The sequence below is a fragment of the Astyanax mexicanus genome, chromosome 7 (assembly GCF_023375975.1).
Source record: "Astyanax mexicanus isolate ESR-SI-001 chromosome 7, AstMex3_surface, whole genome shotgun sequence".
NCBI lineage: Eukaryota > Metazoa > Chordata > Actinopteri > Characiformes > Acestrorhamphidae > Astyanax > Astyanax mexicanus.
This window is the reverse complement of record NC_064414.1, coordinates 15,817,656-15,841,010: the sequence shown is the minus strand read 5'-3', so window position 1 is coordinate 15,841,010 and position 23,355 is coordinate 15,817,656. Positions and strand designations below refer to the sequence as shown.

At 37.6% G+C, this 23,355-nt stretch overlaps 1 protein-coding gene across 2 annotated transcripts in view; it reads right to left on the bottom strand.

Moving 5' to 3' along the window:
* fam83b (family with sequence similarity 83 member B) overlaps positions 1-20,698 on the bottom strand; it is a 29,703-nt gene extending 9,005 nt beyond the window's left edge. The window contains exons 1-2 of one of the 2 annotated variants that reach the window (XM_007239617.4): positions 20,465-20,698; positions 17,559-18,047 (exon numbers count right to left, since the gene is read on the bottom strand). In XM_007239617.4, coding sequence (XP_007239679.3) covers positions 17,559-18,008 — 450 coding nt within the window. In that variant the 5' untranslated portion in view covers positions 18,009-18,047; positions 20,465-20,698. The remainder of the gene's footprint in view (positions 1-17,558; positions 18,048-20,464) is intronic. The other variant, XM_022663868.2, reaches the window with a different exon arrangement.
* Between the last annotated feature and the right edge of the window lie 2,657 nt (positions 20,699-23,355).

Sequence of the window (23,355 nt, the reverse complement as noted above, 5' to 3'; positions counted from 1 at the left end):
ATATATATCGGCCAGTTATTTAATATGCCTGATTATTGCCATTTTTTTTAATAATTGACATTGGCCGATATCTGTTACTGTTAGCAGAGGAGCTGGGAAACACACACCAAGAACACACAGAACTTCAGACACAATTTCAGCCTCGACTGGATCCCACACAGGACGGGTAAGTGAACACAGCTAATGGTAATAAGCAGTGTATCTTCTGTGTTAAGCACAGTTTTGATCTATAGTAGCCTCGGTGCTAGCTAATGCTAACTGGCTACTTTGGCCCAGCTCAGCTAATGTTTACTCAGCTACTCACACAGCCAGCTCAGTGCTGGCTAATGCTAACTGGCTACTTCAGCTCAGCTTGGCTAACACTAACTCACACAGCCAGCTCTGTACTGGCTTATGCTAGCTGTCTCTTTTAGCTCAGCTCAGCTAATGCTAACTCAGCTACTCACACAGCCAGCACAGTGCTAGCTAACGCTAACTGGCTACCTCAGCTCAGCTAGCCCAACACTAACTAAGGTACTCACACAGCCTGCTCAGTGCTAGCTAACCTTAGCTGTCTCTTTTAGCTCAGTTTGGCTAATGCTAACTCAGGTACTTACACAGCCAGCTCTGTACTAGCTAATGCTAGCTGGCTACATCCACTCAGCTAACACTATACCTGCTACTCACACAGCCAGCTCTGTACTAGCTAACTCTAGCTGGCCCTTTAAGTTCAGTTTGGCTAATGCTAACTCAGCTACTCACACAGCCAGCTCCGTACTAGCGTACATTAGCTGCCTCTTTCAGATCATCTCAGCTAAAGCTAACTCGGGTACTCACACAGCCAGCTTTGTACTAGCTAAAGCTAACTGGCTACTTTAGCCCAGCTCAGCCAATGCTAACTCAGCTACTCACACAGCTTGATCAGTGCTAGCTAACGCTAACTGGCTCTTTCAGCTCAGCTCGGCTAACGCTTACTCAGGTACTCACACAGTGCTAGCAAATGCTAACTGGCTGCTTTAGCTTAGTTTGGCTAACGCTATCTCAGCTACGTACACAGCCAGCTCTCTGCTAGCTAACGCTCACTTGCTACTTTAGCCCAGCTCTGCTAATGCTAACTCAACTACTTCCACAGCCAGCTTTGTGCTAGCTAATGATAGCCTGCTACTTTAGGTCAGGTCAGCTAACATAAACTCAGCTACTTCCACAGCCAGCTCTGTGCTAGCTAATGCTGACCGGCTACTTTAGCTCAGTTTGGCTAACGCTATCTCAGCTACTCACACATCCAGCTCTGTACCACCTAACGGTAGCTGGCCTCGTCGGCTCAGCTCGGCTAACGCTAACTCAGGTACTCACACAGCCAGCTCTGTGGTAGCAAATGCTAACTGGCTACTTTAGCTTAGTTTGGCTAACGCTATCTCAGCTACTCACACAGCCAGCTCTGTGCTAGCTAACACTAACTCAGCTACTCACACAGCCAGCTCTGTGCTAGCTAATGCTGACTGGCTACTTTAGCTCAGTTCTCAACTACTCACACAGCCAGCTGGTTAAATATCAGCATTAACTATTAAAAAAATATCGGACGATCACTAGTTTTGTGCATCACCATATTGACATAGCACAATGACATAACAAGTCTTAACATAAAAAATAAAAAAATACAAAATGTATTTGTGTTAATGTTTGATGTTTTTACGTGTTTAACAGTGTAAAAAGTGTTATGCTTTTATCACTGAATTACAGGCAAATGTGAGTTAATCTGATGTTACAGCACCAGCTGCCTCCTGCTACTTCTGATTAGACATGATTAGAAACGTATATCATACTCTGTCACGACAAGTAGAAATATGCTTCACCTGCACCTGGTGTTCTCCAGGTATTTATACATAAACCAAGAGGAGGGGCAGGAATAATTTTACAGCTATCTCTGCACGGATATCGCAGTGTCTCTCTGACATATCCTCATGGATGAAGGAGCATCACCTTCAATTAAATCTCTCAAAGACTGAACTTCTGGTCATACCAGCAAAACCATCTTTTCAACACAACCTCTCTATAAGCATCGACTCTCTCTCTCTCTCACCGACAAAGGTTGCTAGGAACCTGGGTGTTATGGTTGATGACCAGCTCTCCTTCACACACCATGTGACCTCAGTTGCTCGACCCTGCCGCTTCGCGCTTTATAACATCAGGAAAATTAGACCGTTTCTGACGCAACGGGCCTCCCAACTCCTGGTGCAAGCAGTCGTCATCTCACGCCTCGACTACTGCAATGCCCTGCTAACTGGCCTCCCGGCCTGCGTAGTAAAACCACTCCAAATGATCCAGAATGCAGCAGCATGTCTGGTCTTCAACCAGCCAAAACGGGCACGTCACCCCACTGCTCATTGAGCTCCATTGGCTACCAGTTGAAGCTCGCATCAAATTCAAAAAGCTCTTACAATCGCCTACAAGGTGATGACAGTACAGGCTCCTTCCTACCTGCACTGATCACTCCTGAAGGCTTACGCTACCTCCCGGCCGCTGCGCTCCTCCAATGATGGTCGCCTCGCTTTACCAAACATTCACACAAAGCAATCCAGACTGTTCTCATACAGAGCTCCCCAAAGGTAGAACAAACTACCTTCCACTACCAGATCAGGAGAATCTCTCACTATCTTTAAGAAACTCCTGAAGACAGAGCTCTTCAAAGAGCACTTCTCCTAACACCTCTAACACACTAACTACTTCTAACCTCATTTCCTTCTTCCCCTCTTTCACTTCTCTATCCCTTTTTTTCCATTCGACCTCCTTTAATCCCTATCTAAAAAATGTTTTATCTTAACTTCTTTTACTTTTGTACTTGACTATTTTAAGTCGCCTTGGACAAAAGCGTCTGCCAAATGTATGTAATGTAATGTAAGCTATTATATAGTTTTTACTAGCATTAATGTGATTGATAGAGCCATTTAATTATATTTAAATGACTGGTAATAAATGAAGTGTGCAAATGAGCTTGAATTAAAAGGTGCACTATCAATGAACATCTATTTTCTGGTCTATTTTTATACATAAGGCACACCAGATTATAAGGTGCATTTTATGCGACAATAATAAGGAACAGAGGTGTCGCCATGTTTTCCTTCTAATTTAGCTAAGCTAAGTTAAGCTAAGTTAATGTATAAAAAAAAACATTTCAGACGAGTCAGACAAGTCAAATGGGTGCTGGATCTACAGATATCTCTCCTGAAAGTTGTTTATTTGGGTGAGTAAACCACTAGCAGTTACCAGCTAATGCCGGCTGACAGCACTACACTGAGGAACCCTGAGTGGACCGGTAAGCCAGGGCAATATTAGCTAGCGGTTCGTCCCACATAGCTTGTGTTAACATGGTAAACACGCAGACTACATGCCTATATGCTCACCTCTGTATGGTGAAAGAGCTAGCGCTTAGCGGGGGAAACCTCGTCTCCCCCCTAATCTCAAAGTCTGGCAGAAATAGGAGCTTTAGGTACTGAGTGTTTTAATTGACTGCATCTGCTACAATTTAATTTTAGGTTTTTTTTTTTTTTTTACATATTTTTATTTCTCCAAAATAACAGCTGTTAAAAATGTTAAAATACCCTTGTCTGACATTTATACATAAGAACATCATCCTTACAGAAGCTCTGCAGCCACCCTACTGACCTGCTGTTTACATATTTCTACTGTAACTAATGAAATACAGCCTGAGTTGATAGAATCAGAACAGAGAGACAGGTTGTTGAGCCCAACATCAATCTCTGACCCTGTTCACACCCCCGCAATGACTACTACAAAATAACATTTGCCGTGACACATGCCACAACTCCTCAATCCAGACAGATAGACAAACAGACAGCATCCGTCCCTTCTTTAAACACTCTGATAACAGACAGGTAAACTGCAGTTCTATGTTTATTCTGGTAAATGGTCCAGTATGTCAAACTCAGAGTGCAGAATGACTTAAAATGTTTGGCATCTGGCACAGAAAGACAACGCACAGTTTAGCTTTTCCTCTACACTAAAATTAGTGAGATAATAAAAGGAGAGATGAATAACTCAGATAGAAAGTGTTTAGATTTCTTTCATCAAAAAATCTTTTAAAAACCTAAGAAAAAAACAGAGTTGTAAAGATTGTGTAAAGTATTTTTTTCTCCATCAAATATGAGGTATTGATTAATTCGAATTTACAGTTAAGGATGACGTGTTTTCACGTCAGTTTTTCTCTCAGTTTTAAATTACGCTAACCGGGAATCATACACAAACAACAATATAGCAATTAGCGCTTTCCACTAACTACTATGTTGTTGTTTGTGTGTGTGTGGTAAGCATGCAGGAGCAGGGTCACTCTGAACTATGGGATCCCAAAGGGTTTGTTTGAATGAGTTTGGACGCAGACCATACACATTCTAGCTTTAAGATATGTTTAAAAATGGTTGTTTCGAAAAGAAACAGCACATTTATTTCCTTGCCACAACTGTATATTGTGCCAAATCCTAGTGCCCAATCACTAGAGAGCTGGAGGAGTGTGAAAGTGAAATTGCACATTGTCATTTTCACAGCTTAATAACCCTAGAATGCCTCAGCACATCAGCACAAAGCATATATATGTCTAGAAGGAAAATCCTACCGTTTCTAAAAACTGCAGTGATATTGCTCTCTGGTGAGGATCTGTGATTATTTGTGGGAAAAAAAATGAGTGCTCCTTTAAAGTTTCTTTCACAGTAACTTACTGTGAAACTCGTTTATTGCTTTATTTCTATTTTCAAATATAAACGCATGGACTTGTAAACAATGTTTTGAATCACTGATCATTGATTTGTGAATAGATTCACTCAATGAGTTGATTTTACACTGAACCCAAAGTGTCTGAACACCACATATCACATGATAAATTATGAATTTTCAGCAGAGATAAATGTGTCCCAGTTTTAAGAGTTTAAGGGCGTTTTCACACCAGCACTATTTGGTCCGGTTAAAATGAACTCTGGTCCGTTTGTAACTTTAGTGCGATTCGATTGAGCAGGTGTGAAAACAGTAATCTCACTCGGGTGCAGATCAGAAGAACCGGACTGAGACCAGCTAGAGGAGGTGGTCTCGGTCCGGTACCAAACGAACTCTGGAGCGGTTCGCTTGTGGTGAGAATGTGATCCGGTCTCGATCGGATCCAGCTATTAAATATAAGCCATTTATTTGAGCTAAACTGCTGATAAAGTAAGCACAGTTTAAACGGATATATTAGACAGATAATGCTAATTACCACAGCTGTGAACAAACACTGTGTCCATGCACGCTCCGTCTGCGCTGCGTTCACTGCTCACAGCCGAGTGACTCTGTTTATTATGTATAAATCTGCGCTGCACGTAGAAACACTGTGTTTGAAAGTGCAGCGTTTCAGCGTTCAGTGTTAAAGCACAGATATTTGCGCTGGAACACAAAATCTTCTCGCTGTATTTACTTTTTTCATATATATATATTTAAATGTACTCCCGTGTCAGACAGCTCTGGCCAATCAGAGGACACAGGCTGCTCGCATGGTTTATTGATGCGCATTTTGGTGCGTTTACATTTATGCCTATGTGAAACCAAACTGAACAGAGCGAGAAAACACTCAAAGTAAACAAACTCATTAACTGATTCGGACCAGAGAAACGAACTACAGGTGTGAAAACTCCCTAAAATGTGTCCCAGCTATTTTAAAGTGGCACTGACTGGATGGAAGGAGTTCTTATAAATGGATTTGGACTGACGTAATTCCTAATTTTGTGAGGTTTTATATATATATATATATATATATATATATATATATATATATATATATATATATATATATATCACAAAATTAGGAATTACGTCAGTCCAAATCCATTTATAAGAACTCCTTCCATCCAGTCAGTGCCACTTTAAAATAGCTGGGACACAGTCCATCCAGAGCCTTTACAGTAATCGATTCTTAATCATTGGAGCCGAGGTGCAGTGAATGCACATTCCTCAGCTGAAAAGAAACACTCTCGGGTTACCTCCCCGGTAGCAACACTCTGCATGCATGTGGCAGAGCAGAGTTCTCACAGACACACCCAAATAGCTCAGAAACTCCTGTCTGACCAAGACAGAGGGAGTGGAAAAATTAACTATTGATTGCACAAGGCTTTAGCTTTTTTCACAGCTCAGTTTGTGTATGTCTCATGCATTTTAGGTGGAACCGTTGCTAGGGAAAGACAATCCCTCCCTGATTCAGACAGAAAAGTGAGTTGTACCTGTCCTCCATTACAGTGAATCATTAAGGTTTACATTATCTGTAATGGCAATTTCACATGGGTATGTGAAGTCACCACTGAATATCCATTCATGTCAACATTAATCTTACAGTAGTGCAACAATATTAATGGACTGCAAGACAAAAATGTTTGTTTGTCTTTATCTCTTTTTGTTTTTCAAAGTCATAATAATGATAAACAGCTCTGCAAAAAAAATTGAGAGACCACTTCAGTTCCTCTGATTTTGCTAGTTGTATATATGTATACTGTATGTTTGAGTAAAATTGTTTTTTTTAATTCTATAAACTCCGGACATTTCTCCCAAATTCCAAATAAAAATATTTTTATTTAGAGCATTTATTTGCAGAATATGTGAAATGGCTGAAATAACAAAAAATATGCATAGCATTCAAACCTTAAATAATGCAAAGAAAACAAGTTCATATTCATAAAGTGTTAAGATTTTAGAAATCAATATTTGGTGGAATATTTTTTTTTTTTTAAATGACAGTTTTCATGTATCTTGGCATGTTGTCCTCCACCAGTCTTACACACTGCTTTTGGATAACTTTATGCCACTCCTAGTGCAAGAAGATGGATGATCACAAGCCATCAAACGAAGCTGGACTGCTTGGTTTGATGGCTTGTGATCATCCAACTTCCTCTTGATTATATTCCAGAGGTTTTCAATTTGGTCAAATCAAAGAAACTCATCATTTTTATGTGGTCTCTGTGGTCTTTTTTCAAGAGCTGTATTTGCCTCTGAAACTAAATACTATATAACTGTGCTATAAATCATTGAAATAAACCACACTGTTCCATTTACCTTAGACGAATGAAATAAGAACTGTGATCCCTGCTCACTGGGAATCTGGTTGTCTGGGAGCTCAAAATAAACCTTTGATTTGTAATATACCATGGACTAACAAAACACCAGTGCTTGCAGATGTACAGTATCTCACAAAAATGCAGATGTGGAAAAATGTATTGAAAATTTGTAATTGAGTAAAATTACCTTTACTTTGCTAAAAATCTACTCGAGTAAAAGTAAAAAAGTACTCAATTTAAAATGTACTTTGAGTAAAAGTTACATAGTTACTTTTAATTATTTATTTTTAAAAAGTACAACAAGTCATAAATTATGTATAGGTGACTATAAACCGTATTTTTATAGTTTTACAGCTCATTATTATTATTATTTTTTTAACTTGCCACTGCTATGCTTTAACTGCTATTGACAGGTTAATGATTTTTTTTTAACATTCAAGCATATTGTTTAATGTTACCAATAAAAACTTAAGAAATTATCATTAAAAACATGAAATTATACAAAAAAAGAATGCTGGTCGGCGCATGTGCAGTGCCGTAAAAAAACACATATCAATGGGTAGCATAACTCGACAGAACACCAGTTCCCCCGGGCCGTGCACACAGACCCAAGGCTACACTGATTCACACAGCGTCTCTCCCGCTAAACCGTAATAAACACTGCTGGAAAAAGTTCAGCTGCGCTGCCATGGTGAACAAAACTCAGCACAAACTATGTGTTTGTGACGTAAATTAACTAACTTGCTAGCTAAACTAGGCAGTTTGATATGTCAGTTTAGTTCAGCGTTGTTTAATGTCTAAAAGGGATCTATGTAATCCATGATCGTTAGCTAAGGTGTTTAGGTTATATCCGCCTCAATCGCCTGTTAACATCACGCCGACAGACGCATTTCATACAGCTTTCAGAGCATTTAATATACTATTAATTTAGGTGTTAATACATGTTAGTAGCAAGGGTGTCAAAAGTATTCACATTCATTACTCAAATTGAAGAATAGATACTGGGGTTTAAAAAATACTTTTACTTAAATAAAAGTATAAATTTACTGCTTTTAAAACTATTTAAAGTATAAAACTAAAAGTAATGAAAGGGGAAAAATGACTTTATAAACAGAAACCTAGGCCGCACTACAGGGGCCTATAGTGCACTACCCCCGGTGACTAGATGACTAGAAGAACTTAAATGGTGCTAAAAAAAAGGTCTTCAGAGAAGAGGGATGTTATTAAAATATTTTACAGACAGCATCATACCTGTTCTTAATACATGCTTTACCAACCAACTGTAGACTGTAACTTTGCACAGTGAACTTACAAATATTGCATATAGCAATAATATAAAGTACCAGTCAAAAGTTTGGACACATTCTATTCTCAGAGTTATGCAGTAAACAAAACATAAAAATAGTAAACAAAACCTTTTTTTTAATAACTTCTTAAGCTCCAAGCCTGAAAATACATACCCAAATTTTAAAGCTTTTTACACTAATATTAAATTATTCAGAGAATTTTAATCATATCAATTATATTACAAAATTAACTGAAAACACTTAAAATATACAATTGAACATGTAATATTCAAAATATGGTAAAAACAAGAAAAAAATACAGGTGCTTTTCAGGTTTTCTAATTTCTAATCTTAAAATGAAATATTTATACGTGTGTTTATATAAGTGTTTTACAGTTCTTTATTCCATGTAAAATTATAAACTGCTCTCTTTCACTGGTTAGATATTATAGTGATCTGCTCCTGGGATATTTTTCTTTCTTTTTCTACAAAGGACTGGAAACTTTATAAGAACAAAAACTACTAATTTTATAACTTATTTTACAGTAAAGAATGTGTTTCTGTATTCTATATATCTGCTCAGTGACAGTGTCGGGTTACAGACCCCTCCCCACCTCTCCGGCTAACACGGCACCTGATTGGCCGGTTCACATGTCTTTCTTCAGAGAAGACTCTGCTGATTCTGTGCATGTGCATTAATAAGCTGTAAACCCAGCCCCAAACCTTTTTTTTTTTTTCTAAACCAAGCCAAACCTTTAAATAACGTGTTACATTTGATATTATAAGCACTGCTTTGACAAAAATGAGGATTATTGGCGAATGGACTGATGGACTGAGCGATTTTGAAGCATCAGGGAGCGGTAAGCGCTGGTGGGGGCTGTGTGTGTGTGACTGAGTGACCTCTAGTAACGCAGGGGGATTAATTACACAAGCTGCTGTAAAACTGTATAAAACAGTCTAACGCACTCTTTAGGCTCTAATTCAGGAACTGTACAGTGAAATGGTTTGCAGTTCTGTAATCCTGAGAGTCAGAAGGTTTGAATGATGTATTTGATCTGCATTGGATCAAATATGGACGTACATAAAAAGCAAATATGCAAATTATAAGTCATATTTTTAATAACTAGGCATATTTCGCCATAAATGTTTATTTTCTAAAAGGAAATACAGCTACGTAGGCTAGACAACTGGAAAGCAGAGATTATAAACTTCAATATATGGCATATTGTGTGTATATCATTGGTATGCAGCGAGGCCCTTCTAACCCTTCAGAGATTGCAGAAGGAGTACCCACTATATTCACTGCACGCCACTGGTGTATATATATTGAGCCTATAATTATTCATAAACACAGCCAGATATTAATTATGATATTTTTCTGGCCCGCGGGTGGGCTAGGGCGCGTTAAGAAGATTTTGCTTTGATGCCAGTGTTGTCTACTCTCAACGCTCTCTTAGCCAGCTTGGATCCTAGAATGGTTCTTTTTCCCCATTTTTTACTCAGTAACGGGAAGTTTTTCAATGAAGCGAAGTAAATTACTTTTGTCAAAATGTACTTGAGTAAAAGTAAAATGACCTATTTAAAAAAAAAACTACTTTAAAAATTACAAATTACTTACAAAATCTACTCAATTACAGTAATTTGAGTAAATGTAATTTGTTACTTTCCACCTCTGCAAAAATGAGTACACCCATCACATTGTTGAAAAAAAATTTAATCTACATTTTTATGGGAGAACACTGAATATATATAGCCCCAGACTATGATGCTACCAAAACAATGCTTTACTGTAATCAATATATACAATTTATCAACTATATATACTAGATTTGCCTTCAGCATCTGTTTGCAGGCTTTCTTGGGCATTAGCTTCAGAAGAGGATGCCTTCTAGTACAGTGGCATGCAGACAGAGGAGTATTATGCAGTATGTGGAGTATGGTCTGAGCACTGCAGGCTGACCTCTCACTCCTTCAAGCTCTGCAGCAATGCTGCATATATTTTTTTAAAGCCAACCTCTGAATATTTTGCTGAACATGTGGACTCAACTTCTTTGGTTGATGCAGGGGAGGCCTGTTCTACCTACAACCATCCTGGAAATCAATTTACACCTGAGACCTTGTAACACTAAGAGAGCATTGCTAATTGAGCACAACTTGATAATTTTCAATTATGGGTGTACTTTTGTTGCCTGTGGTGTAGACATTACTGGACAGCAAATTTACACTGTTGTATAAGCTGTCCACTGACTACTTATCATTGTATCAAAGTCTCATCTCTTTAGTGTTGTCCAATAAAAAGTATAATAAATAATATGTTTACAAAAAGTTGACTTGTGTTTTTCACTTCATGATCTTGAGTAGGACTAGGGTTGTCAACCACTCTGTAAAATATTGAATTGATCCGTAATTGGAAGATAATAGACTAATACACATGTGGAGCAGCCAGGTAGGAATGTCTAATAGAGTGACACAGTGAGTGAACATTCGTGAACCCTCATACAGCACAACACACACTAACCTCATATACCTCATACACCACCACCACCATCCTGATCAGTGTCACTGCAGTGCTGAAAATTAAATTAGGGATGTATTTTTTCATGTACTTTTATAAAAGATGCCTAGCAAATTTGTCTTTTGTGTGGGTGTATGCTTATATTTTATTGCTTAACACTACAGGTGCCATGAACCACTTCCAACCGTAGGTAGAATAAACTGTAACCTACACCACTGTCTGAGGAAAATATGTGAAATGAAACCCAGCTGTGCGCTTAAAGTTTTTTTTTTTTGCTTTGTTCCCTGTTTGCCGAAAGTGCCCTTAAGTGTTAGACCCGAACTGCAATGTGAATTCTGTTACACCCTTTTTATGAAAGCCAACAGTACTATGTAGCAAAATTGCTATTTGCATGACCAATATTGGTAGCAGCAAACTTGCCTATTCATAAAGAAACGACAGATTCCTTATTAAAAATAAGTTCAAGTTATTTCAATTATTTAGTATGTATAAACCCACACTGATATACAAACCTAACTGTTAACATGAGTTTAGGATAGTGCACAGCAGAACTGCCTTAATCATAAAAATTGCATTTTGTGTCTTCACATTTCTTAGTTAAAAGAATATCAGGTCTGCATTCAGCTTCTGTGAAAAACACTTTCACTTTGGTAGTGCTGCTGTGAAAACTGTGAAGTGAAGTAGAGTGTGGTACACTGAAGAACAGCGTGGTGAGTGAGGTAGAGCAAGGTAGAGTGAGTATCCTAGATACAGTGTGGTAGAAAGAGGGTAAAGTGTGGTATAACAAGGTAGAGTCAGGGTATAGAGTGCAGTAGAGTGTGTAGAGATAGGTTGAGTGAGGGTAGAGTGTAGTAGAGTGTGTAGAGCTAGGTTGAGTGAGGGTAGAGTGTAGTAGAGTGTGTAGAGCTAGGTTGAGTGAGGGTAGAGTGTAGTAGAGTGTGTAGAGCTAGGTTGAGTGAGGGTAGAGTGCAGTAGAGTGTGTAGAGCTAGGTTGAGTGAGGGTAGAGTGCAGTAGAGTGTGTAGAGCTAGGTAGAGTGAGGGTAGAGTGCAGTAGAGTGTGTAGAGCTAGGTTGAGTGAGGGTAGAGTGTAGTAGAGTGTGTAGAGCTAGGTTGAGTGAGGGTAGAGTGTAGTAGAGTGTGTAGAGCTAGGTTGAGTGAGGGTAGAGTGTAGTAGAGTGTGTAGAGCTAGGTTGAGTGAGGGTAGAGTGTAGTAGAGTGTGTAGAGCTAGGTTGAGTGAGGGTAGAGTGTAGGGGTTTGCCATATAGGATTATATGGAATAATATCGACAACATTTTTTAATACTGTGAACGATATTATTCCCTAAAATATCGCCCCATATCACCCACCCCTAATTATCAAGGTACTACTTTTTTGCTGTTTTTAGCAAAAGAAAAAAATCACACTGTTCTCAGAGTGAGGCAAAATGAGGTGGAGTGTGGGTAGAAAGGGCTAGAAATAGGTTGAGTGTGGTAGTGTAGGATGTATTGGAGTGAGGTAGAATGTAGTAGAGTGAGATACATTGAGGTAGGGTATGGGTAGAGTGAGGTAGAGCATGGTAGGGTAGGGTGTAGCAGAGTGAAATAGAGTGAGGTAGAGTGTGGTAGAATAAGAGAGTGTGGGTAGAGTGGGGTAGAAAGAGGTAGAGTGTAGTATAGGGAAATAGAGTGTGGTAGAGTGAGATAGAATGAGAAAGCATGGGTGGAGTGGGGTAGAGTGGGGTAACGTGTCATAGGGTAGAATGTAGTAGAGTGAAGTAGAATAAGGATAGAGTGGGGAAGAGCGTAGTAGAGTGAGGAAGAGTGTGGTAAAGTGAGCTACAAGGAGGAAGAGTGGTAGAGTGAGAGAGTGTGGTAGAGTAAGAAAGAGTTTGGTAGAGTAAGAGTGTGGTAGTAAGTCATGTGACAAAAATAAAATCAAAATGAAATTGTAAAGTTTTTATTTATTAGTCCTTGCCATGGGCTGCATGTCTGACAGAATTAAAATCAAAAAGCAAAGTGACAGTTTGTGATTCAGTGTTTGGTGAGGACGGCACTTTTAAAATTAAAAAAATAAAATGCAAACGCAAATGAATATTAGCGCGCTCTCGTTCAGAGTAGGTGGCTTGTTAGTTAGTTAGCTAAGCTAGCTAGCACTGGCTAACTAACAGACGATCTACTCTGAACGGTGTCTCTCGCCACAGAAGCGGCTGGGAGGTTCACTGCTGTAAATGAGCCCCTTGCATCGGAGTTAAGTCATCCGTGCTTCGGAGGTTCTTGAAACTGAGAGGTTCCTGAACACGGCTGAGGCCGCTGTTCAGCAGCAGTGAGCCTCGGTTTAATCTGCAGCGCTGCTCTCTGTAACCCTGAGCCTTGCTCTTGCTGGAGGGAGGGTCGGTTGTTGTACCCCCACCTACTGCCAAAGTGAAGCTTTTATTTTTCTTTTTTTACAATTAGCTTTTTCATTTTAGATTTGACTGTAAAATACTTTTATGGTAAAGAAAATGAAATGACAAAATGCCTTTTTGATTTAAATGTTATTTTTGTCACATATGACCCGTGCTTAAGTTAAAAATTAAATTGCAAATGAAGTAATTTAATTTTGTTTTTATTTTTGTCATAATATTTTTACACGTTTGGAAAAAGAACATTTAAAATGGTATTTGCTTTTTCATTTTATTGTTTTCATTTCAGTTTTATTTTGGAAGGATTTACCTCCCATATACTACTAGTTCACACCTTTTTTAACCTTTTAAACTCCTTAAAACCCTGTCAGTGTTTCATGGCTTTTTCACACCATTGTTAGAAGTTAGGAAGCAGTTTGCTTTGCATGTATTTAGTGATTAGTAGGGAAATTTACTCTGCAGTGCTGTCGAGCTTTAGAGCTTGAGGTCTCCAGCTAAAGAGCAGGCTGCTAACTTTACCAACATAACCAGTGCATCAAGTACTGTACAACAGCTATTTCTGTTTGAATAAAATATATTCTTAATGAAGCCTTTACCATTGGGAAAAAATACATAAAAGCTGTGTATATTGGTGAGTGTATTGTGGTCTGTAGTAAAATAATAAGGGTTAAAAGGAAGAATTGTTGCCCTCACTTCAACGGGCTTGATGTGGGTGAGTGCAGATGGAGAAAATGATGCAACATGTTTCACCCTGCACTGCAGACAGCATGTAGCAGCAACAGTTACTCTTGCTCTATTTGGCTTGTATCTAGTCAGTTGCACTAAGCATGCTGCTACTGGTACCGGTAAAATCCTAGTTTGCTATTAATTAAAATTCTGTTTCTGGTGCAGTGTTCAGTATGAACACTAAACTGTGAACAGTTGAGAAACGTTAAAGTGCGTCCATGTTCATTACAGAGAGACACATTTAAAGTGAAATTTACACTGAGAACGGCAGCCAGTATTTTGTTAAACAGACTAATGCCAATTACAGCAGCTTGCAAAAGTATTCATACCCCTTTTCACATCAATCAATCAATCAATCAATCAACCTTTATTTTAAACTCGGAAATACATTGAGGGTGACCCTCATTTTCAATGTAGCCGAGCAAATACAATAGTGATTGAAAAAGCAAAATTAAAAGCAAATATTTAATATTTATGAAACAGAAGAATAAAACTGAAACTAAAAATTAAAACTATTTAGTAATAAGAATAAAATTTAAAAAATTAAAAAATTTAAAATATATAATAACAGTATTACTGATAAAACATAATTAAAAAAAAAATAAAATAAAATAATTATAAGAAAGTAAATACAAAAACAAAAATAATAAAATAAATAAAAATAAATAAATATATAAATAAATAAATTATATAAAATAAATAAAAGGAATATAAATATATATATATATAATAAAATAAAATAAGAGAACTAAAACATGAAGTAAAATAAATAATTAAGATTGAGTAAAACAGGTACAGGCTGTCTGAAGGTGGTTAGATATTAAAAGTTTAAAATGATTGAGTGACAACAGTGAGCTGAGTTTTAGTGTTTCCTGTAGTGAGTTCCAGCTTGCCGGTGCACTGTAGCTAAAAGCAGATTTTCCCAGTTTTTCCACGTCACCTTACAACCACAAATTTAAAATGTTTTTAATAAAATTTTACGTGATAGACCAATTCAAAGTTCCACTTAATTGTGAAGTGGAATTAAATTGATACATGTTTTTTGAAATTTTAATAAAATAAAAATCTGAAAAGTGTGACATGAAAAATTGTTCAGCCCAAACCCCTAAATAAAATCCCCTAATTAGTTAATAGAGTCCAGCTGTGTGTAATTTAGTCTATCCTGAATGTAAAGCGCTGTGTGTGGGTGGAAAGTAACACTGGTTATCACCAGTCTATAGATGTGCAAAGCTGGTAGAGACATATCCCAAAAGAACTACAGTTGTAATTGCAGCAAATGGTGGCTCTACTAAGTATTGATATAGGGGTGCTGAAGACTTTTGCATGTCACACTTTTAAGATTTTTATTTAATTACAATTTTTTAAACTATGTATCATTTTTATTCCACTTTACAATTATGTTCTCCTTTGTGTTGGCCTATCAATTAAAATATTGAATAAGTTTGTGGTTGTAAGGTGACAAAATGTGAAAAAGCTATGGATACTTTGTATGAATCCTTTTGCAAGCCATTGTATGCACAAAATCTTTTAGCTCAGAAAAACATATCAAGGAGGGGACTATATCTGTTTACTTTCTTCAGAGTTTGCAGCTAAACCCACAGTGATAAAAAAAAGAACTGAATAAGTAGTATAATATACTCAGTTAGTCACAGGGCGCGCCAGAAGAACAGTAGAATTTAGCTTGAACAGTAGTGCTTTAAACACAACACATAAAAAGCAACACAGTGATGAGTTCCATTTAATGTACACTGAATGCCTTTCAAAGAAGAGGAGCCACATCTGTGGAGCTAAATTTAAAAAAATCCACCCAAATGTCCATTTACCTGTTCATTCTGTGGAGGAAAACAACACCAAAACATCTTGAGTAATAGCTTGTTTCTAACGCTCCGATAAAGAGACGTTAGCTTTAGCGCTGAACTATGAGCGAGGGAGCACAGATATGTGCAGAGGGTAAACTTTACAAGCACACCCATGCTCCCGTTCTTGTAGTTCATCTCCTCAGCTAACGTGTCTTCTGATAGCCTCACAGCACTCACTGTGTCTGTTCACTGGAGAATCGTTAAAGCAGGCTTATGGATGTTTGGGTGAATGTTTTATATTTAGCTCCTCCAGCGGCAGACACAGCTCTTCTTCTTTAGTAGGTGGTAGATAAGTTAGCTAGCTAGCCATGTGGTGTCCCCACCATCGCTGTAAATAGTCGTAAATAATGTTAAACAGTAGGTTGAAATCAGGGCTCTCAAGTGACACATATTACAAGCAGTTCACAATCTTACACCTTGTATCTCTCACGCACAGAATTTACTTGTCATAACGCAGCGTCGCTTCTCACGCAATGCTTTTCACACATCAGCCTCCCTAATCACTCCCTGCACTTCACCCCAAGTCTTCTCTTTGTTGATGTCAATAACATACATTACTATGTGCTTTCAAACAGGTGAGGTTTTTGGCCCATTTACAGCTGGTCACACATGGTTGCACATTGCCTTTAGGCTTTTAAATTTTCATACAGTCTGCTGTACAAAAATAACACTTCTAATTGTATTTCTCAAAAAACAAATACAATGCTTTTTAATTCTGTGCGGTAAATTATTCTACAATAATCAAAAAGTCACCAAATGTAATGCTCCTGTAGTAATGCTTAGAACTGAATTTATTGCACTTGCATTATTGCATTAAGTTGTTTAATTTCCTCACTTCTTAAAGTGTATTAATCGTGTTGTCCTCTTTGGACTAACAATAGTTTATACTCCTTTCTATCAAAGGACAGAATAACTGGGGAATAACTCTGGCCCAAGTTTATACAACACCAATTATACCCACACACACACCTCCCCCGTTCTGACCAAATCTCACTCTGGTCTGACTTGAGAACCCTGGTTGGAATGTGGTGTTAGCGTCCTAGCTGCTCTATGATCAGCTATTTTTGATTGCATTTGCTTTAAAAATGATACAACTGTAAACGATGTAAAATTAACCAGAAATTCTGGAAGAAACGAACTAAAAACTACCTAACTATTGAAAGTGGGTGTGGCAGAATAAGGTGAATAGGCTTTAACTTCTGGCCAATTGTATTATTGGTAAGGTGGGGGAGGGGGGTGGTAGTAGTTAACTCCATGGTCTAATCAAAGTTTTTAATGATCAGTAATGGCCAGCTGCAGTCCTGCAAACCCAGTGACAACTCTACTATTAGACTACATTAACACAGCAAGTAAAAGTGGCCCAAATCCCATTTTCTCAGCAAATCTTGATGTTCATTTCAGGCTGTTCACAATATCTCTATATTCTACCTGTTTTTACTAGACCTATGTCATGGGTCTCTGTCTGTCTTTAACGGGAAATTGGTCTGGGCTAAGTGAGTCTAAGTCTAAGAAAAAAAAATTCCAAGCCCAAAACCAGAACCTAACTACTGCCCTGTATTAGACCCTAGCAATATTAAATCAATCAAGAACAAATTTATTCAATCTAAATGAAGCTTTAACAAAAATTCTGAATAATGAGAGGTGTTCTTCAATTAACGTTTGTCCTTCATGGGAGCCAAAAACTATTTAGCAGTCAATGTTTTAGCATAGAAAAGTCTCACTGTATTACCTGTCTAGCATCCTGAATATGTTTCCTCACCACCTCCTTGATGGTGGGGCTGTTCAGCCTGGGCGGATGGTACAGCAAATCAATGTTGGTCTGGAGCCTGCTGTGAATGACCTCTGGCCATCCCAGGTCTAGGTCAGGGGGAGGAGCATCAGAATGCGTGGGCCAGTATGTCCCTGTTGACACTTCATCGTTTGCTGGGAGATCCGGTTCCTCCAGCTGGATGCTAACAGGCAGCTGCTCAGCGTTTTGTGTGATAAAGTGGATTTCGTCCTCAGAAAGGAAGCTCACGATTTTCTCTGCTTTGATGAACTCTTGATAAACAGGTTTGCCTCCACTAACCAGAGAGTCAATGGCTAGCCGGTAGGACTCTTTGTAATGGGGCTGGACATAATCCTCAGGCTTGAACTCCTCTTTCAAGGAGGAGAGCAAAGAAAGATTGGATTCCATCATGGCCGGAGCTGGGATAACGGGAGCTTTAGCGCATGTCACCTAATAAACAAAGCAAACAGTTTTAGTGAGATTTGTATTCAGTTGAAGTCACTATTCTGTGGCATCATTTCACTTGTCTAGGCAACAGTGAAAGTGTGTTAGAGTGTATTCTGTGAAACGGACTGGAGCAGTTAATGTATGGGCCTCCTGCTTACATTACTGCTGAGAGACAATAAAGAAAGAAAAGAAGAAAGACTCGCAGACAGGTGTGTTTTCAATAGAGCACTTAGAACTCCTTTATCCCTCCTGATGCATAAAGGCTTAGGTATAGCTCCATTGACAAAACGGCAAACTTGCCTGTTTTGCCCTCATGTGATTCATACTCCAATAGAAAATAACTGAGAAAAGTATAAGATTCTATTCACAAGAAATTTAACTATTGGGGGGAGAATATCTACTATAATGTAAAAAACCTATTTTTATAAACAGTGGAAATTTCTGCCTCATCAACAGCTCTACAATTTAGTGTTTGTCTTTGATTAATGAGGAAGTGTTCATGAATAACCTGTGTTTGTTAATTGCTACTCAATGCAGTACTGCACAAACATCACCTAAGAACCAGACAAACAGCCCTGAATAAAGACATGCACCTTTTTTTATTTAACTGTTTTCTTGTAGAGAAACGTATTGATATGAAAATCAAGAACCAAAAGCACAAATAAATGTATTAAAGTGTACCTACTAGTGTTTTCTAAGTTTAGAATTTAATGATAATAATACTGTTAAAATGGCAATGAATCTAAATACTCATTTTCCTACATGTACTGCACTGCCTGTGAAGTTTAGGGACTAAACAAAAGAAAGAAAACATATTTAAAATAAAATTACATGAAAACCTCACCAAATAAATATGATCAGTATTTAATGTGTCCTTCCTTTATCTTTAGTACAGCTTGCTTTCTTTTTGGGCAACTCACATTTATTCTGCCTAAGAGCCTAAGTCTAAGTCAAATTGAAATTATTTTTTTAAACATGCTAGCACTTACATCAGAATACAAAGCGTATTGTTTTCTAACAAATCATGTTTTGCATTAGAATGAAAAAAGATAAGCACCGCAGATGTCACTTGAGATGAAAGGTGATGTTCATTGTATCTCCACTGTAGTATAAATATAGACCAATAGCATTTTATGCTGTTAGTGGTGTTTGCTAGATCTGTACTTGGCTGAAAGACATACTGTCAGTGTATTTCTGGTTAGTAGGTTAGAATATAGGTTGGAATATAAGCTACAAACATTTGTGTATCGCTTAAACGAACAGTGTAAAAGACAACATCAGCAGTAACACTATCACACACTATCATGATCAAACTTAAGCAGGTAATCTCTGATCTCTGATTTGTACCTGTCACAGTCTGCTCTATGTGTACTGAGGCAGCATTATTGATGAGCTGGTCATTGCACACAGCGCAATTCTTTTCAACACAATTCGTGTCACTGTCTGCTCATAAAAATGTGCTCGCCTCATACAAAGTATATGACAAACAGTGCAATTAGCATTGAGCACACAGTGGGTAATACGTGAAATTGGCTAAAGTATAGGAGAAAGTATAGAAACACTTGAAGTGAGAGTGGAGCTTGTTTTCCCTTTCTCAAGAATGAAAGCTTTGTGTTTTTTTTATCTTATCTAATCTCTAACACACATGTAACGCATGACAATGTCCTCTGGTAACCAATATATTTTTTTATATAAAGCAAAGGCTAGAAAGACATTTGCTTGTGAATCAGGTTTGGGTTGATCTGCTTGTAAATAAAAACAGTTTTCCAGTTTTAAGGCTTACATGAATTAAATAGCAACGCATTTTAATCCGAGAAATAGGATATGTGCCTTTCTAGATTTGCTCATCTCTGGAACTCTGTCCCTTCATACGTCCAGCAGTCCAATCTCTCTCTGCATTTAAAACAAACCTCAAAACTCTTTTCTATTTAGTTGACAGCCTGTCTCAACACTAACCCTTCTTCCTATCGCCACTGTCTCCTCAGCTGTTGACTGTCTCTGTACCTTTGCGTCTTTGGGTTTAGAGTGCTGTCATACCTGTCTCTCTGTGTGTTCTGTGTTCCATTATAACAGTCAGCCTCTACATTATTAATAAAGCACTTTAGGCACACTATTCTTCTGCTTCTTCTTATTATTATTACATATCAAGAGCAGTCAAATAAATAAGTTGCTGTATTGTGACAGTTTATACATATCAATACAGTAAATGCAAATGCACATTGATGCTCCATTCCATAAAAAGGCAAATACAAATCAAAAGCTAACATGCTGTAGTTAGGTAATGAAACAGAATGTGCACATTGTTTACCACTTAAATTGACTAACCCTTTTAATAACAAAAAGACCCAGACAATTCTTGGCTGTTTGTATATCTAAGCTTAGCTAAATTTATGCACTTAATGTTTTGTTTTTAGACTTACTTGAACTGTCAGTTATGGGGAAATCTTCTGGCGCATTGGCGATGCATTCTTATCCCAGCTAGACAGATTAAAAAGTGTGCTTAAAAAAATGAAGTGAAGTTTCTCTACTGGCGAGGGAAGGCAAGTAAAAAACAGAGAACTGAAGACATCACAACTTGAGAAGAGCTGAGAGGCAGAGCTGGTGGGGATTCAAGTTTTCACATGCAAATGTGAAGAAAAAAACTGAAATGCTCTCCCTGGCCACAGGCTACAAACCTGTTTGAGCTACTCTTAGTCACACCCCTCCCTCCCACTTCCTCTCTCGCTCTCTCTCTCTCTCTCTCTCTCTCTCTCTCTCTCTCTCTCTTCCTTGTTTGAGTTCAGAGTTCACTTTTTTACAGTTGACCGTTCTCCCTCTCTCTCTTTCTCTCTATCTGTGTTCTCTGCCTTTCAATTCAATTCAAAGTTGCTTTATTAGCACAACAAATATTCACAATATTTGTATTGTAAAAATAAGCTGTGATTAACATTTTCCTTTCTTTCTCTCTCTTTCTCTCTCTCTCTATCTGTGTTCTCTGCCTTTCTCCTCCAACACCCCCCCCCCCCCTCTCTTTGTCTTGGTTTTCTCTCTCTCCCTTTTTTGTCTTGGCTCTCTCTTTCTCTCTCTCTCTCTCTCTCTCTCTCTCTCTCTCTCTTCTGTTAATTTACATCTTCTTTTGGACTTTGTAGTTTGAGGCTGATAATGGAATGTATTTTAGGACTTGCGGTTTCTTATCTTTGCACTGGGTTAAGTGAGAATGTGCAGAGAGTCAGACTACATAATAACAAGTGGCAGTCCCGGGGTCCAAGCAGGAATTAGCCCAGGGAGGCTCAGAAATCAGTCCAAGACCTTTCCTGAGACAGAAGCCACATTATGGGCAGTTTGTGCAGAGTTCTACATTTTGGGCCCTAATATTCTATTAATCAGTATGGAGATGGAGGGGAGGATGGGGTATCTGATGATCTGATGAGTTTTTTTGTAGGAGGAATGTTGAGCTGGTTGATGGGTGGAGCTATAAATTATGACTCAGATGTATGTCCCAATGGTTGTGTAGACCTTATGGAAGAAACTAATTCAGTCATTCCTGACAGTATTATAATAGTTAGTTTACATATTTAAATTACTTACATGTATAAAAATAGTGAATAACCTGCATTTACATATTGGTCAGACTGTACTGTATAAGACTGTTTTACTTTATGTGTGTCATCTTAATAGTATGAAACATTTGTTGATTTTAGTTTAAAAAGTGAACAGGGCCCACAGTGGCCGACACCTGTCATACTTGGAAGATTATTAGAGAGCCCATTTGTGTACACGTCAAGTGTCAAGTTTTGGGTTGATTGGGCAATTCTAAGACAGTCAAATACAATGCTGATAATCGAATTGCTGATGGCAGCCATGTTTTTTTTTTTATATGACAACATACTCATAGATGCTGATCCAGGACAGTATTTTGTATCACCATGTCAATTGTTATGTGAATTGGACGATGTTTATGCAATTTGTTGCTTGACAAATTTGAGTGCTAAAATCCTTTTTTTTTGTTACTTACTTTAAAAATTAAAGTAGAAAATCTTAGCTTTCATTTGATACCATAATGTGTATGTGCTGTGAAATTCCTGAGACTAGTTTGCGCCCAAATATTTGTGTTAATTTGCATATTATAAGTAAAGGAGAAAAAATAATTTTGTCTGTATGTCATACGGGGTGGGAGATATGGACCTTAAAGTTTGACAGGGATTAGTACAGCAATTAAGCCCAATCCACACATGAACAGAACCAAAAGACAAAAATGAAGAATCAGAAACAAGGAATCCAAACTAGAATAATACAATGACATTTGTGTAAATGTTGACGTTTATGTGTTGGAAGGGGGGGAAATGCTCAAGCCTCAGGATATGTCTGAGGGCTAGATGACAAGGACAGAGTTCATGTAAAATAGCAGGTCTTGTGGGTTTTTTTTTAATTCTACTAAAAGTGGACAAGGGACTACCAGTTAACCAGAAACTAGAAACTAGAAAACAGAAAACAAAGATCTGTTCATTAGGTTTAACAGAAGAGCTACTACTATCATTACTATTATTACCACTGTAATGGAAAATAAACCATATGTTAAATTCAGTAAAATAAATATAGATATGGTGTAGTTGTTGAGGTAAAGCAGGGGTATACTAAAAAATATTTCTCCAGGTTCAACAAAAAAATCCTAAAAGCAAGTTTTAGTTTAACAATCATCACTCCCCAATATTATTATCCCTTATATATTTTTACAAAAAAAAAAGATAATTTTTATATTTAATAATAAGCTAGGTTAAATGTATATTTATTGTATATTTTATAATTTTTTCAGTTGGAAAACTTGGATTGCCAAGGGTCCAATGTCACTGCAACTACTGTTTAAAATCACTGTATAAACTTAAAATGCTGCATAAAAATAAAGATCAACAAACCTCTTTTTAATTAACCCTCATTAATTAAGGGTACTAAATAATTTTACAGTAGAGTTTTTTTTTAAGTCTTTATTTTAAAATGTTCTATTATTATACATTTAAATTCCTAGATTCCTACATTATAAAGTACTGAACAGAGACATTGTAGAATAGTCACAAAGCAAATGTTAAAATCATTAAACACATCGGGTTGTTGAGTAATCTCTTTTGTGGTTTCTGACTCCTTATAACATACTGTTACATTATGCACTGCCTAGCCAAAAAAAAAAATGCACCAAAAAAAAAAAAAAAGGTCACACTCTAATATTTCTTTAGACCGCCTTTAGCTTTGATTGCTGCACACTCACATTCACTGTGACATTTCTTCAATAAGCTTCTGCAATATCACACGATAAATTTCAATCCAGTGTTGCATCAAT